At 40.1% G+C, this 16,942-nt stretch overlaps 1 protein-coding gene across 2 annotated transcripts in view; it reads left to right on the top strand.

Annotated features, from left to right (window-relative positions):
• Nucleotides 1-657: 657 nt before the first annotated feature.
• SEC24B (SEC24 homolog B, COPII coat complex component) overlaps nucleotides 658-16,942 on the top strand; it is a 47,993-nt gene continuing 31,708 nt past the window's right edge. Inside the window, exons 1-3 of one of the 2 annotated variants that reach the window (XM_056489661.1) lie at nucleotides 658-923; nucleotides 6,199-6,903; nucleotides 14,849-15,034. In XM_056489661.1, coding sequence (XP_056345636.1) covers nucleotides 803-923; nucleotides 6,199-6,903; nucleotides 14,849-15,034 — 1,012 coding nt within the window. In that variant the 5' untranslated portion in view covers nucleotides 658-802. The remainder of the gene's footprint in view (nucleotides 924-6,198; nucleotides 6,904-14,848; nucleotides 15,035-16,942) is intronic. The other variant, XM_056489660.1, reaches the window with a different exon arrangement.

Here is a 16,942-nt window from a genome sequence, read left to right on the forward strand (position 1 = left end):
GAGAAACCTGTTTACAGTCACTGTAAAGTTCTTCCTCATGTCCACGCAGAACTCCCTGTGCATCAGTTTCTTCCTATTGTCTTGAGTCCTATTGTTTAGCACCAGAGAGCAGAGCCTGGCTTCAGCCTCTTGACACCTCACGTTACATATTTACACACCATAGATATATACTTATACCTATATTGATGTTGGGTTGTCTCTTCTAAAAAGCCTAGCTCCCTCAGCGATTCCTGGTAGCAGAGATGCTCCAGTCCCTCAATTCTCTTTGTCCCTCCGCTGGACCTGCTCCAGGAGCTCTATGTCTCTCTTGTGCTGAGGAGACCAGAACTGAACACAGCACTCCAGACGTGGCTCACCAAGGCCGAGTAGAGGGGCAGGATCACCTTCCTCGGGCCTCTCCTCAGCCTGTCCTGGCCTGCCCACACAGTCACAGATAAAGCATAAGGCCCCGGTGCACACACACTAAGCGGGCCGGGCGGCTTCTCCTCGCCACACGAGCCATTCCCGCAGGGACAGGGCGAGGCGAAGCCCTACCGGTAAGCCAGGCCCGACTTATCCTGGCCGCCCAGCCCGCCCTCAGAGCTCGGCCCGCCTCCCTGCTCGGGCGGGGCAGCGCCGGGCGGGGCGCGGCCTCACGGCGGAGCTGCCGCTGGGGGGCGCTGCAGCCGGCGGCGCTCGGGCCCTCCCGCGGCTCCCGGCCCTCGCTCGCGCCCGGCTGTGGATCGGGGCGGCGGAAGAGAAGGAGGCGGAGGGAGAGGAGCAGGCGGCAGCGGGGCGCAGTGAACAAGCGCTGCGAGAAGCCATGTCCGCGCCCGCCGGGCTGCCGCCGCGGCCCGCCGCTGCCGCCGCGTTTTCCCCGGGCGGGCCCGGCAGCTCCCTGGAGGCCGCGGCCCCGGCGAGCGGCGCGCCGCGCTGCCAGAACGGTGAGGGGCCTGCGCGGGGCCCGGGCGGGCGGGGAGAGGCGACCGCGGGTCCGCGGGACGAGCCCGCCGCTCCTGCGGGGGCTGAGGCCTCTGTGGGTGCGGGGGCTGCGCGCCCTTCCTCCCTCCCGGCGGGCGGGCGTGGGCCCGGTGCATCCGGAGCCTTCGGCTGGAAGGCGGCAGGAGCCGCTCGGGGAAGGTGCGGGCCCCGCGGCTGCGTGCGGGAAGAGCTTGAGAAGGCGCAGCCTCTCCCGCTTCGCTCAAGGGGCGGAGGGAGGGGGTATCCGCGACTTTCTCTCCTCCCGGGTTTGCATCTGCCCGCTGTTGTGGCGCCTGTTTTGCGGCGTTTCAGGAAGGCTCTGGAGGCCGAGGCACCTCCAGGCCTCGACGCTGGCTGTCGTGCGTGAGAATGGGCAGAAAATCGCGTATTAGGGGCGTATTGCTCACTTTGTAGCTGTGTAACTTAAAAGTAGTGGGTGGGCAGGCGTTCAAACAACTGGATCTTGAGATTTGGGTTGAACAGGCAACACTGGACCAGTGAAATGGGGATCGCTGAAAAAGCGTGATAGTTTAAAGTCAAAAAATATTGACTCTTAATTTCAGGTAGAGAGGTAGTGAGACTGTAGTATGAATGAAAGTAATGAGTGTACACTTCCGCATTTTTAAATTGGTGCGCTATAAAATCAGTTATTTATTGACACACCACGTTAACTCTTCAAAATCCCTGTATAATCATCTCCTCCATGTAATACTGGTTTGGTATCTAAATTTGGCCTCTTATTGCATAGAGTTCTAGCTCATGCAGTTAAATCTTTTGTAGTCAGGCTATTTTCTGCACAGACGTGCAGGGTAGGAACCTACAACTTTTTTTACTTGAGAATTGTGAATTTGTCTCGTGTCCAATGGGGTGCTAAGTGCTAAGGACTTAAATGCTTGTAAGGTAGGTGTTCGAGCAGTCACCGAAGAAAATGAAGGTCATTAAATGGTAGGTTTTAAGGAGATACTGATGCCTCAGTTGTGTCTCAATCGGTATTGTGATGCTGGGGTTTGTAAAAATTGTTCAGAAAATGCCAATTTACGTGGTGTTTAGTCAAAAAACATGCCATTTTCAGGATACAACTGATACAGCATGATTAACCTGGAAGTGTTTTACAGAAACAAATAGAAACTTATCTTCTCTTTGTATCCTTAGCTTAATAATTTTAAAGAGCCATTGTTACTGTTGGTTGTTTTAATTAATTATCTCCATGTTGCTGCTAATATTGGTAGAAACAGGATATGTAAAACCAGGGCATAGACCATTTATTTTCTGCAAAATGCACCTTCTTTAATTCTGAGAAATGTACACACTGTTCAATAGCAGTCTTAAATTTTTATTGCGTAACTTTGGTTTTTGTGTTCCCTTAGATGTCTTTGACTTTAGTCAATTACCATGAATTTTTTGTTTTGTGACATTTAGCAATAGCATTCGAGGTTTTTTTGATTGGTCTATCTGTTGTCTGAGTATTAATCTGAAGTTACAATGCAAGACTTGAGGTTTTCAGGTTTTTTTAATGGAAACAGGAGAGGAAGTAGAGGGGAATAGCAATAGAAAAAGACTATTGAAAATTTCTGTACTGTATAATATAAACTAAATTTCACAGTGAGGATTGTTGCTGCTTTTAAAATTTAATTTTATGTCATTGCAGTGGAGTTTAAATATAAGATCCTGAACTGAATTGACCTGTTTCTATATTGGCTGAAAGAAAACTCTGGTGTATCCTTTCTTTCAGAGTGCTCTGTGTTTTAATTTGATAAAATGTGAATTTTTCAGGTAAAATTACGAGTGCTTTTTGCAGAAAGCAAGCAGCCTGTTGTACATATGATGGTATTAAAAAGGATGTTCAGTCTGTTATTAGTGAGTTTTACCTGGTTTCATTACCAAGTCCATTTGAGATCCTTGGAGACTTCAGTTTTTGTTGAATTTAGGTGTGATTGTTTTGTTGGGTTTTTAACAGTAACTTCTTGTGCATATACTATTATTTTCTTCCTTCTCTCTTACGAGTCTGGGAAGCTTTTTTCATAATCTTTCAAGTGGCTTTGTATCTAAGTGGAAAATGACCTATTTCCTAATTTCAGCATTACAAAATGGTTCTTGTTAAATCAGTACTGAAGGATGATGTATTTCTTCAGTAGTGATGGAGGACTTCAGTGCTAACAATTTAATGTATTGAAATGCAGCACTGAGAGGATAATTGTATTGAATTCCCATGGCTCTTCAGAAGAGTTTTGTCTGGTGCTGTCTACAGTCAGTTTGTAAGGCTGCCATTGGTACTTCTACTGGCAGTTTTGAAGCAAAGTTTTCATTATTACGTTGTTCAGTCTTGTTTTTCATCCCTCAGACTTGGGATAGTTTTAGTCAGTTTAACAAAGAGAGCAGAGATGTGAAAGATGAGAAACCTCTGAATATTTGGTGAAAATGGGAAGCTGTGTGAATGAAGGAAGAGACACCAGTTCTGTTACTGAACTGTAGTGAGAGCTCAGCACTGCCTTGATCTGCTGGTTTGTTTGCCAGCAGTAAACAAGGGGCAGTGGTGCTGCCCCCTGCCCGTGGGGTAAAGGACCTGTGAGGAGGCTGTGGGAGTCTTCTCTGGAGGTGGGTAGAGGGATGTTAGGAGTTTCAGAAAGCTCACAGGTAGTTTTGGGTAGAAGGTAAGTTTGGTGGTGTAGCATCCTTAGACTCCATGTAGGTAGGGTATGTGGGAGATGGCTGAATTATGCTGCTGAGGGAATGCATGGGCATAAAAACCAAATGTGACATTAGCAAGCAAGCAAAACTCTACTAATTCATGTAGTGCTAATAGCCATAGCTTAAAAAGCATTAAGGTTTTTGGGGTTCACCTGTTAATGTCTGTATAATTACACATTGTAACTTTATATAATTGTATACTTATATAATAAGTATTAATTCCTTCGTAGAAGGAGAGGTTTACTGCTTTTGTTATAGAGATGATCTTTTAGAGATACACCTGCTATATGCAGCTGAGGTTTTCAGCTTCTTTATGGAATTTTTTGAGATATTTGTCAGGTGTTTTGGAAGGATGGTAGTACCTGAGGCATCAGGACAGATTGCGCAATTAATCAGATTCTGAAACGACACTGACGTTGTATTCTGATTTCCAGTGTTGAAAACTGTCCACTTATCTAGTCACCATTAGTAGCTTTAGCATCTAATTGCAGTACAAAAATTACTTTCTATTTGCATTCTTTGTAATCAAATGGACAAAAAACTCATTTTAGATATGAGAATAATCTTTCATCTGTAATTTTAAAACTTGCTTTCAAAGCAAGCTTGAAATTAATATAATTTTTCAAATGTTGTCTCAGTGAGGTTTTCATGTGTGTTTTTATAGATATTTCTGCTTAAAAATGTGAATAAAAAGGACTCTGCATTCTATCATGTAGAGACTGATATCTTGTATTGGTAATTTAATCTCTATTTATGGTGTGTATTTTTAAACAAGTGCTAGATACTGGAAGACTTTGCAGTAGATTATTTGATATGCAACTTTTTATTTAGGAGTCAGGTGCTGCTAAACCAGTTTCTAAATTACACTTGCTCAGTTAGTTAAATCTACATATATCAGTAGAGAACAGATGCACAGGCTTTTCCAATAAAATATAATTTCTTACCACCTTAAACAGCATTGCTGTTTAAAGTCATAAGCCTTGTTACATGTAAATTATTGCTGTATTTTTGGGTTTGCTTTTTCAGATGTTAAAAAGCAGGTCAAAAGTCTGACAAAGTTCATGTAGCTGTTAATGGCTTGCTAACTCAAGATCATTTTCCTTTAAAGGAGAAAAAACTATGCAGGTCAATGACGCAGCTCCCACTTTTTCAAGAAAAAAGTGCATTAGAAGCATAGTTACATACTCTCTTCAAAGCTCGAGATACATTTTTTTTTTTAAGCTCTTTCTGCTTTTCCCCCAAGTGCCTACCTGTCTTTTGATCCAACAGTCCAAGTTACTGTTCTGCAATTTTTTAGCTCCTTTCTTTTCTGCTCAGCTTCCTGTCAATTATGAAAGGGCATATTTAATTTCACCAGAAAGCAATTTTGGGCAGTATGTTCCTTGCTTTTAGGGGTCTGTTAACAAGTTCATTAGTAAAATCGCCTTGTAGGTTAATCATGGGACATCTAGAGGCTCCTTGGAGAACAGTGATTTTTCAGAATTTCAAGACAAGAGAAATAATGCTTAAGTTTTGTAATTATTGTAAATATAAGCAGAGGAATCAGCTATTCATTATTATATCAGCTGACATTTAATTTGTGAGTGGGCCAGTGCTGTGTTTGTGTTTTTATTGGCCAGGGAGTGGGAAATAATGCCGAAGTCATTTTGCGTGATGTAAGCAATAAGGTGTGGGAATTTTAAGAAAGCAAGTTATCCACACAAAAGCATCTGTGGTTCACTAAAAATAAAAACAGGGTTAAGGAATAGGACATGAGGAATAACTTTGAGAATTCCCATGGATCAGTTGGCCGAGAAAATCAGTTTGGACATAGTTAACAGTTGGTCTCTAGCAAGCAAGCACTTGTTTGACCCTTGCTGGGCCAGTATGTAATTAACCTCTAATGTTGCAGAGCCAATTGCAGTGATACCAGAGGTCAGTTTCTCTGATTCCAGTGTCTCTTGCACATGTAAGTATCTAGCAGTAAATGAAAACGACGTGCCTTGTCAAATACTCTGTAGTTTCATAAAAACTTCAGTTTTCCTGAAAGCATAATACATAAGGACATAGAAGACAAATATAACTGCCCTGCAAGTCTTTATCTTGTCCACTCTATTGAAGACTTGTAAATAAGAATACCTGTATTGTTATGTATTGACATACTGATTTGACTGCTGCTTTTCAGTTTCCGTAAGGCAAACAGGCAGTTTCTGTAAGGCAAACTCTTATGTTCAGTTAGGTACTTATTGTTGTTCACTATTTTTTTAAGTATTAACCTCCTATAAACTCTTAAAAATATTCAAAATACAAACAAGAGATAAACAGTCTTGGCATAGAAACCTCTTTCAAGAATGGAAGCAATTTTTCTGGTACTTCTTTGTGTGTTTGCAAATTATTTCAAATACTGTTTTTGCATGTGTTATGCTTGGTTTATTCTCTCTCTGCTGATGGGAATCAAACTCAAGAATAGTGACAAAAAAGAAGAAAGCAATTGTTTGTTAGTTCAAGTGCAGAGTCCATTGGCACTACTAGCACATGCCCCTTTAATGTGATGTTTTCTCTTCATTTCAGGTCCTATGCAGAGTCAGATGCAGTTCCCCTCTGGCTGTGGCTCACATCTTCCAAACTACAGTGCCCCGTCAGGACACTATTCCCAAGTGCCCAGTAAAGCTGCTGCTTCGCATCTGGATAATCAGTACAGAGCCAGTTACTACCCTGGTTACTATTCAGCACCAGCACAAAATGTTATGACGTCTGTGGGTAGCAACGTGTTGAATGCACAGGAGTCACAGCAATTGTACAACAATACTCCTCCTCATTCAGGGGGGTCCATTGACAGATCTGTTCAAGGAGCAGTTTCATCTGCGTCCTACTCGCATGTGAGTGCTCAGCAGTCATATTCAGCATTTGATAATCACTACAGCACTTCTGTCAGCTCTTCAGTTGCATCTCAGGGATTTCCCCTTAATTCTGATCACTACAACATGCCCGTGGTTTCTGGTGCCATGTATCCTAATGTTTCCTATCCTTCCATGGCTGCTGGCAGTGTCTATGGGCAGACATTTACCTCTCAGAGTCTACCTGCTGTTGGACAGTTCAAAGAGACAAATGCATTTTCTAGCCAGAGTACATCAGTACCTCATTCCCTTCAACAGCATCTTCCTGTGGGATATAATACAACATTATCAGCTGTTTCATCTGCTCAGTCTGTGCCAGACAACCTCAGCAGGAATCTCACTGGATCAGTTGCTAAAGTAAACAACCAAATAAATACAGGTATGGTGTTACTTAAAAGATAGTGAACTTCCACATTTGTCTGGGAAACATAATTAATTGTGTGCTCTTGTTGGCTTGTTTTTGTTCCCTGGGTGGAATTCTGTAATATAATTTTGGCTTCAGTTACTCATTCTTGTAGCTTTTCTAATTTGGTTGCCACAGTTCTCACAACAGCAGCTATTTGTTTCTACTGAGAGATACAAAAAAACACACTGTTTAGGGGATGGTCTTAGTTATATGTGTCGTTTTTATGTGAGTGGCCTCGGAAGAGAGCTTTTTCATGCAGTTCTGAAGGAATGTGTAATTTCTGAAATATGTCTGTTATTCACAAAGATGCTTCTTTTTCTGGCTAGGGAATTTTTCTAAGTCATGGTTGTTATTTCTTTAAATTTTGCCTTAGTGACCCTGTGAGAGACTGAAAATTACTCAAAACAATGAGCCGTTTGTGGAGGCAGCAGGGTGTTTTGCTGAGGCCAGGTTTGCTAGGAGGGGAGTTTTTGGAGTGTGATTTGTGATGGGGAGGCCTTCAATGCACACAGGACAAGGAGGGTGAGCACCCACCACCAGAGGCTACAAGCTGGGTTTTGAGCCAAATAGGAAGCAGGCCCTGTGGAGGCAGGCTGATACTTTTTATCATGCCAATTGTCCTTCCTTACACAACTGTCACACACCTGAGGGTGTTCATCCCTTCTGATGGGGCATAACTGGCTCAAGTGCCCTGATATGAGAGGTAGCTTCATGCCTTAGAAGGGGCCAAAACCATCAAAGACCCCTAAAGTGTCCCCAGACTCAATTTCCAAAGAAGTGGGTATGATCCAGTGTTGCAACAGATCCACAGTGTTGTAAAAGACAAAACTCCCCTGCCTGCATCCCAGGGGAAGTGCTTGGAGTTCCCATGTACATCTGAATGTTATTAACCCACTGAGCTCTGCTGTGTGGGACCCTCACTGCCAAGAAGAGGACTAAAAGGACGCTGCTGGATCCCCAAGTGGTAATATCTTTCTCTTTATCCAACACATATTATTTGTACGCATTGCTTTTCTACATTAAGTATAGGTCCTGTCCACCTCAGTGAAAATCAGTAGAATTTTGTCCCATTTGGATGGTATGAGACACCTCATGATAGGAGTCCATTGTCATCCCCACGTGCTGTCCACACCTGGTGTCAGCTGACTTGTGGCTGCCCGATGCCCATGGTATTCACTGAAACTTTATTGGTGCTAAGGTGATACAACAGCACATACTTTACTCAGACACACATACAGTGTCTACAGATACTCAGATGCTCTGAGACCAGGGCCTGGGCTGTCTTCTGCCTTTACTGGGAGTGATCCAGAGCCCTCAGAAGTTTATGGTTTCTAGGTGCCATTTCCCCTGCACTCCGCAGGGAAGGTTCACAAATGAGATGTCTGCCACAGTTGTGAGTTCCTGGATGTGTTTGTGATGATGTTGGTATTGCTTCACTTTTTCTATTGTGGCCTCTTCTAAGGATGTGTCAGTGCACTTGTATCACACGGTCACATCCGCCATAAATGTTTGGATTTCCTTCACAAAAGGTTTGTATAACTGGTTTGCTGTCATCTCTTATATGTGGTTCCTGAAATACTGTCCAATCTTGCTTTTCTGCTTCCTTTTATAGCATTTCACATATGTAATTGTGCCTTTTAATTCTTATATCCTGCACAATTGGGCAGTTCCCAATGATGTGGGAGCATGTTTCATTCTCAGCCTGGCAGTGCCTGCAGGATTTGAGGAATTTTTCTTGTCTACCCTTGTTTCTTGGTGCATCTTTATCTGTCACTTGTCACTCCCTTTCTCTCCCCTCCCCCCTCTTTTTATTTTATTCTCTCTCTACTTCACATTTACTGTTGGATAAAATTCATATTATTGACTTTGGCATATGGTCTTGTTTGCACCATAATTCAGGCAGAGGCATCTCTGTAATAATTGTAATAGTTGGATCTTAATAAACGTATGCATTTTCTCACGAAGTTCAGGAAAAAGGGGGCACCCTACATGGATTTCGAGTCAGTTGGGGTTTTTTTAATTAATATTTTTGATAAGCATTTGAAAGAGTTAGGAATTTGTAGCTGATTCTTGCAAGCAACAACTTGATGGTTTTAATATGGGTGTACCTATAAAGTTGTGAAGGTGCCAGTTGAGGGCAAGTACACTCAGTCCTCATTTGTTGTTTCAGCTTCTATTTCGTAGGAAAATTGAGTGCCGGTTCATGGGGTATCACTTAGTGGGAAGCATGGAAGAGATTGGAGATGTGGGAGTACCTTCACAATGAATTATCTTGCTCTGCATAGGAGAGAGCAATAGTCTGTGCAGGAAGATTCTGATTTTCTTTCTGAACTGGGGATTTTCTGACTTCATGCAGTTTTGACTTGTAAGCAGTGCCAGACTGCTGCTTGCTTTCTCTACCAAAGACAGATGTTACATAACTAGGTTTCCTTTTTAATGCTAGATATTTCAGGTTATAGTGTGATATTGAAACTGTTTTAGGAGTCCTAGTAGCTGAGATTCTCAGACCAAAGACTTAAGAAAGAATATGGCTTTGGTAAAGCTTTTTTTGGGAGAAGCAGTTAAGCTTAAATGAAGCTCATTCAATCCACAGTTTGAATTTAGTTTCAACATTGGTTTCTCCCCCCTCCCAAGACTAGGATGTAGAGTGTCATCCTCAGCTCAGTTATTATTACTTTCAGTATTAGTAGATTTGAATTCTGTGGTGATGAGTGCTCTGTGTAATTTTCTCTTATATTTTCAAACCATGAAGCAAAATACCATTTAAAAAAGTAAAATAGGGAGCTCCTTGAAAAGCTCCTGCAGTTACTGACATTTCATGGTTGTGAAAATGGATTCTTTCATGGACTGCCAAAAAAGTTGACTCTGTTGAGTACAGAATCTGGAGTTGGACTTGACAGAATGCAGGTTTCTTTCCAGAATAGCACAATATGCAGTAGGCATATGAAAACTACTTATTGTTTGTTCAAACTGTTACTGTTTTATTTACAGAAGTTTTTAATTCCAATGCTTGTTAATTTTATTTCCTGTAGAGGTGTCTTGAAATGCTTTGTTCATAGCAATTTTTTTTGTAATGAGCAGCTGTTTTAAAAGTGGAACAGTGTAGCTGACCAGACAGTGAAGAGCAATATGAGCAGTAGTTTTATTTCTGAAACATTCAATGCTGCTCTTTAGGGGGTGATTGAATTAGTATATAGGCTCAAGAAAAAGTAGTAATATTACACTTGAATTTCAAAGAACTAATGATAGAATTGGCTGTGATAATGCTGTGTCATGGATACTCACTTTGCAGTTATGAAAGTAAACACTGATCCACTATTTCTGTTGTACTTGGGTAATACTGTAGTCCTTGGTTGGTCTGCTGGACTGTAGGCCTCCGTAGTTAAACCACATGCAGACTCTCTCTGGTCTTGTAAAGCTGCTGGTAGAAGCATGTTCTGTGCTTCATTGCACAGTGCACAGGTTTTTGGAAGTAAATGATCTGCAAAATACTTCTTTTCCCCTGAATTCTGGTTCAACCTCAGCACACAAATGATTCTGTATTTGCTGACAAAGAAAAGCAGATAAACTGATAGCAAGGCTGAAGGAAGAGCTGGACGGTTTCATTACTAAACCTTGAACACTTTAAACCATTTTTGATATCTGGGGCTAAACAAACTGCCTTCAATGATATCTGATTTCTTTTAATCTAGAATTCAACATTTTTGACTAAAATATTTTTTGAAAAAATTAAAAATCCAATTGCTACAACACGTAGTAAAATACTTAAATAAAGAATTACAGATAAAGGCATGATAATAACATTGTAAAATAATTATAATAATTGTTTGATCCTGGCATAATTGGTTTCGTTTTGAGGTGTTTACTAAATTTCCCAATGCAGTCTTACTGTTCTCAGATGGAGTAATTTTATATATAGCATTCTATTTGTTTTCAGCCTTTAAGAAAAGGGTTTGGATTTTGAAAATTATTTGGCAGTTCTTGTACATCCTTGGAAAGTGTCTGAATTCAATAGACAAGGAGCATAAGGAAATAGTGAATGATCTGTTAGAAGGAAACTTTCTGAATATTTCATCCTCCCTGCTTTCTTCAGGAAGAAGCAATGATGGGAAACAGTTGCTGTCTGTTTTATGCATAGTTTTTAGCTAAACTACTTGGAAAAAAATATACTGAAATTCGTAGGTTTGCTTTCTGTGACTGTTTGTGTAAAGAAGCTTGGATACGGTATCCTCCTGTTCGGCAGGGTGCCAGTAAGAGTTTGTTGTCATTGCCCCTGCCCTGTGGAAGATGCCCTTACAGTCTTTGAATTACAAATAAACAAATTGCAGACAGACTATCAGTCAAGATGCTACAGTTTTAATGTGTTTTTCCAAAGCAGTTTTTACAGTCAGCACTGAAGGCTCTCCATGATGAAAATGAAACCTTTATGTAGAAGAATGATGTGTTAATAAAATCAGTGTGCTCAAACAGGACTTACTTGGGAAACTTGGGTTGGTAAGAGTTTTTCAGGAGTTGTTTCATTTCTGAACTTTTTTTTACTTGAATCAAGAATGTTGTCACCACTGGACTTAAATTGGTTTTTTTAAAAATCCAATTTTATGTATAGCCTTGCAAAGCCTCCAGCATGTTAAATTTGCTAAGATCAGACCTCTGAACTTCTGTGTGTTGTGCGCTAAGGACATAGAACTGCAAGAAAGTATTTTCCTAAAACTGTAGCAGCCCCTTTCTGAAATAGCTGAAGTATTTTCAGCAAGCTTGCTGAGAAGAAACCAAATTTATTTTAAGAGGATTTTTTTTTTCCTGGTAGTTGACTGGTCTTGCTGAATAATAGCCAGTAAGAATAATTTTCTTTGCTTTAGGAAGTGTAAATAAAGTAGAATATAAATATCTCTAATTTGAGATTTTTCTCCTTGGAGATTTAACCCTGGAAAATCACCCTCTTATATGTTTTAAATCTGTATTTCAGCAGAACAGTGTTGGTAAAGATCTGTCCAGGAGTGTAATGCTATGTAAATGACACAGTTCGTATTATTTAGGCTTTTTGTCCTTCTAGGTCAGTAGCTTTTAAAATGTTTTTCCAGTTTATTTCAGCTGAAATTGGGGCACTCTCATTAGTCTTGGTGCTTTTCAAGTTAGCGTGCATGTCAGCCAGGATGCCTGTATCTTACCAGACTCCTCAGTGAGGAGAGGGAGCTGGAGAACTCCTTTTGTGTGTGTATGGCATGGGTTTCTTTGCATCCTGGTATGGACAGTCTCCTTGAGCAGGAGACACTCTAATTTCATTATCTCACGTGCATACTTCCCCTTATGTCAGATCAGGATGTAAAGTCCTCACTGCCCCAGTTCCATAGGAATGCAGGCTATAATCCTGTAAATCTGCTAATATAGGTGTGGTTGAAAAAAGGGGAAGGACTGCAGCCAGTACTGAAAGTCAGGGGCAAAGGATGCTGTAGGAAAACAAGCTGCAGGGAGGTGGTACCTCTCTCCTTAGAAATTGTGTTGTGTTGGGTGCAGAGGGTGTGTGGGGTTTTGAGGGTTGTGAGGGCAGGAAATGAAGATCACAGCTGAAACAAATCAAGAAGGATAATTCTTGCATCTCTTCAGAAATTCTGAGGAGATGCTCTGGTGATACCTTTTAACTATGACCTCTAGGTCTCCAGTTAGAAATTAAATGACAAGTTTGTGGTGATGTATAGGGAAAAATGACGAATTCAAATGTTAATTTGCCCAATTCTGCAGATTCTTTCTGTAACATGCCTTTTAGCTGTAGATCTTTATGCTTGATCATTGTTGGTGCAAGAGGTGTTCATGGTTGAGAGGCGTGAAGGGAAAACTTCAGTACACACTGAAGGTGGAGTTGAATGTGAAAACCAGAAAATACTGTCACTGAGAATGGGGTTTATATTTATCACAGCTTGACGAAACTCCTGACTTCTCATGACATCAGTTGATGGGAATATTATATAGCCTGATTGTGTTTGTCCTGGATAAGTTGATGGGAAACGTGTGCTCTAAAGAAGTGTCCTTTCCAACTTTGTCTTGACCTATGATAAGCAATCCTAAAATGATGCTTATATGACAGAATTCAATCTTCTCATTGGCCAGAGGGAAAAAAAAGTTAGAGTGTAATTTCTCTCACCATAGATTGTTTCATGTGATGATAGTTACCAACAATGTGGTTTTAAATGTTAATTTTGTTCAAGTGTTCGCTTTGGTCTTGGTTGCTTGTGGCATTTAAAAACTTTATGGAGTCACCAAATAAAGTTTAACATTTAATTTTGGAGGATTTTTGTACAAAGAAAAAATACATAATGTTTCTCAGAGTTTAGAAACATTTTTTTTTTACAATGCATTTAAAGGATTCATGTAATTTTAAAGGTAATTGGATAATCTTTGCTTAAGAATAGATAGTAGTACTTGGCAGGAAGGTATTACATCTTCAGCTAATCCAGGTGTAAATTGGTTTTGGCTTTGAGCACGTGACCCTGACATTACAGTATTTAGCACTGTCTTGCAGTGCTTGATGCTGCCAGCATTGCAATATTGATTTGCAATGAGGAAAATACCCTACAAACAGTTCCCTGCTACAAAACCTGAGTGAGTGCGTGGATGTGGCAAAGAACTTCCTTTGTCATCTTGCATATATTGCTTGAGGAAGCTGCTGTAATAGGAGCATTCCTGCCGAAGCTCTCATGGGGAATCTGCAAAACAGTGTGTAGAAGCAGAGGTTATAGCAAGTCCATTGCAGTAACAAAATGCTCTGTATGTTCATCAGACAAAGACATAATTTTGATAAGACTTGCGAAAAAGTTGTGCGTATGCTCAACATCAGATTTTAAAATTGCAAAATATATAAAAGTTCTCTTGCAATAATAAAGATGTGTGCTGTTAATTTTGACTGTAAATAATAAAAACAGAAAGATCATTTTAAGCCGCCTCCTCTTCACCTTCTAAAGAAAACCTTAATTTGCCCATGAAGTTCTTTGAGATATCACCTCCATTATTTAAGGAAAAGTCAGGAACTGTATGAATGACACACCTCTGTGTGCAAAAGATGCAAAGTTAATATTATGTCTGCATCCTCTAGCAAATTCTGTAGCTTAAACAAGTACTCTACAAATGGAGAATTTTGTTCTTGCTTAATTTCTGTGTTTGCTTGCTGAGTATTTTTGGTAAAATCATTTCCTTTCTCTTTTTAACAGCTTGGTCGGTTAGGGTTTTTTTAGAAAGAATTATAATGCAGATTTTCTCAATTTATAAGCAAAGAGCAACCCTTAGTCAAGAGCTAACTTAATTGAAGTTATGTTGTCCTTGTCTGATAGGAGTTTCAGCTGCACTATGTCAAATCTCTCAAAGCATTAATTTTTTTTTAAAGCAGATTATATCTAGTCCAGATGTCTAAAACACATCAGAAGTTTTGTGGAATACTCGGGGTTGATTGAAACAGATTGCTTGGAATATGAGTTTCATAACTGAATACCCGTATTGCAGAGTGACAGCACTGCAAGGGAGGCATAATACTGGTCTACTGCATAGGGTTTCCTCCCATGGGAGTAATGTTGAGGGGGCCTATTTCAGGTGGACTACATTCCTCTTATCTGGGAAGAGTAACTTGTGAAAGTACAGCATTGTGGGGATGTATCAAAAATAAGCTTCAGCTTAGTCTTGCTCTTACTGCATCCTGCTTTCTCCTTTTTGCTGTTATCACAGCAATTTATTCATTATAATGGAGCTTTAGCACTGTAGGTATTGAATTTTTTAAAGCAACCCATCTCTCCACAGTTACTTCTTTGAAGGCATCTCTCTTTGAAATGCTGTATTGTTCTTTGTAGTTAACTGTGGAATCAAATGTGACTGCTTGTGTTGTGTAATTGTCTGTAAAGTACATACAAAGGATTCCTGCTTTCTGCTGTTTTAGGTGGCATTGATTCTTCACAGCCTGTGCACTCTGTGAGCCAGAATGTTCCATTTACCAAGCCTGGAGTTGGAACATCTGTTTCCTCTGCTACGATGTCGTCGGTAAGGTCACCTGCTCCAAGCCTGTCTTCAAAGCCACCATCTTCAACATCTGTTACACAGTCACCAGAGCTGGCCCTTCAAGAAGGTACTACAATGGAATGGGAAGTCACACTACAGACTTTCACTCAATTCCACATGCACACATGCTAGAAGTTTCATTGCTGCTCTTCTGTGTTTGACTGGAGCACATCTCAGGCATCTCATCAAGCGCCCTTAGTGGTGGTGTTTTGTGTCACCTTGGTTCTAGCTTCTCTTAGTGTTTGTGTTTGATTTCCTGTGTCCATGCGTTGCCTTTCACTTGTTTGTCTTGTTGGCAGTCTTGCATGTCTCTTGCTCAAAAAAGCCTTCTTTTTGTTTCCTTATTCTAAAAAGCTGCTCACTACTTCAGTTTCTTAGAGGAAGGTCTTAAAATTAGCTTGTAATTAGTCTTTCTTGAAAAATTAAATGTAAACTAGAAATCTGCTAGTTTATTTGTGGAAACAGTGAGTTTGAGGATTAAGTTCAAACTGGTAGAATTGTTTTTTTACTGCCTAGCTGTAAGTGCCCATGGAAGGCTGCTGCAAGAATTCTTGTGGGAAAACAGTAGCGTTTGTATAAGCTCCTTTCTATTCTGATGTTGATAGCATCTTGAGAAAGAATCAATTGGATCTTGAGCCTTCTTTAGTTAAATTAAACTTTACACTGATGTTTTAATTTTCCTCTTGATTGTTACATGATTCTGTATCTAGTATTCCCAATCTAATTGACTGCATGATTTTTTTTTTATTTTGGCCGTGTTTTCTCTTAGCAATTTCAGAAATTTAAATTCTTATGGATAAGGAACTCTGCCTGAGGGGTGGAAGTAGGCATTAATCTTGTCCAGAGCAATGTGGTAACTCTGGTGTTCAAAATAATTGGCAACCGCATGGTGTGATTGTCACAGAGTATGTTTTTATTCTTAAATTATAGAATCCTCTGATATAAATAATTAAATTACCCCTTTTCCTCTTTTCCTTCATTTCCTCCCTTTTCTGATAGAATGCAGATTACAGGTTGTTTGTCAATCATATCTGTATATATTAGGGGGAAAAAAAAGGTAATTGCTTTGAAGTCCTATGTAGAGTGTGTCATTTTAAGGAAGATACGTCCGTTTTTGGAACTGTGGCTCTTGCACGGTTTTATAGTTGATTTTGATGCTAGATAGATTTTGTATCACCTTTGTATCTGTGACACCTTTTTTTGGATGTGCTTGCTAGAAAAATAGTGTTGCTTCTTCTTCCAAAGAAATTTCAAACCATGTTTTTAATGAGAAAAGGGGTTTTTAGCTGTTTAACTGTGATTGCCTCGATGTGCAATGTATGTGTTCTGGAAGTGATTCCTGTGAAATATGTGAACACCTGGTACAGCAGCTACAGATCAGTGCAGTGGCTGCTGAACTTCCCTTACATTCAAGTGCTTCTACTAAGTGAAGGTGAAAGCAATAAGTAGCTGAATGAGCACATTTTAAAAACAGCAGTATGTTGGCAGTATAAAAATAAGTTGTCAGGAGTTTCTATTAATTTAATCTATTTGCATGTCATCACGCATAAGTTTCTATGTTCAGATGATGGTTTTAGGAGCATTGGAAGACTTCAAACTTTGTTAGTTTCATTTGAGGAGTCTGAAATAAATAGTGTACTCTTACTTTTATATCAACAACTTTTGATAAAAAATTCAGTGTGCTAACTATCTGTGGAAGTGAACCTACTGGAAAAACAACACATGTACTGAATATTTGTCTGGCTTAGAATTTCAAGTATGTTTCTCCTGCAGAAATCAGATAGACTTCATTTTTTTTTAATATATTTTTTTAAGTTATAGAATGCCATTGTCTACATGAAAGCATTCTGAAAAAAAGCAGAATTAATTTGAATTAATTTTTAAAGAGAATTTAATTGTTTTAGGCTCCTCTTGGGGTGTTCCTATAAAAACGAAAAAATTGTAATTGTTTGCTTGGTTATCTTCTAACAGGACA

The sequence above is a fragment of the Oenanthe melanoleuca genome, chromosome 4 (assembly GCF_029582105.1).
Source record: "Oenanthe melanoleuca isolate GR-GAL-2019-014 chromosome 4, OMel1.0, whole genome shotgun sequence".
NCBI classification, from domain to species: domain Eukaryota; kingdom Metazoa; phylum Chordata; class Aves; order Passeriformes; family Muscicapidae; genus Oenanthe; species Oenanthe melanoleuca.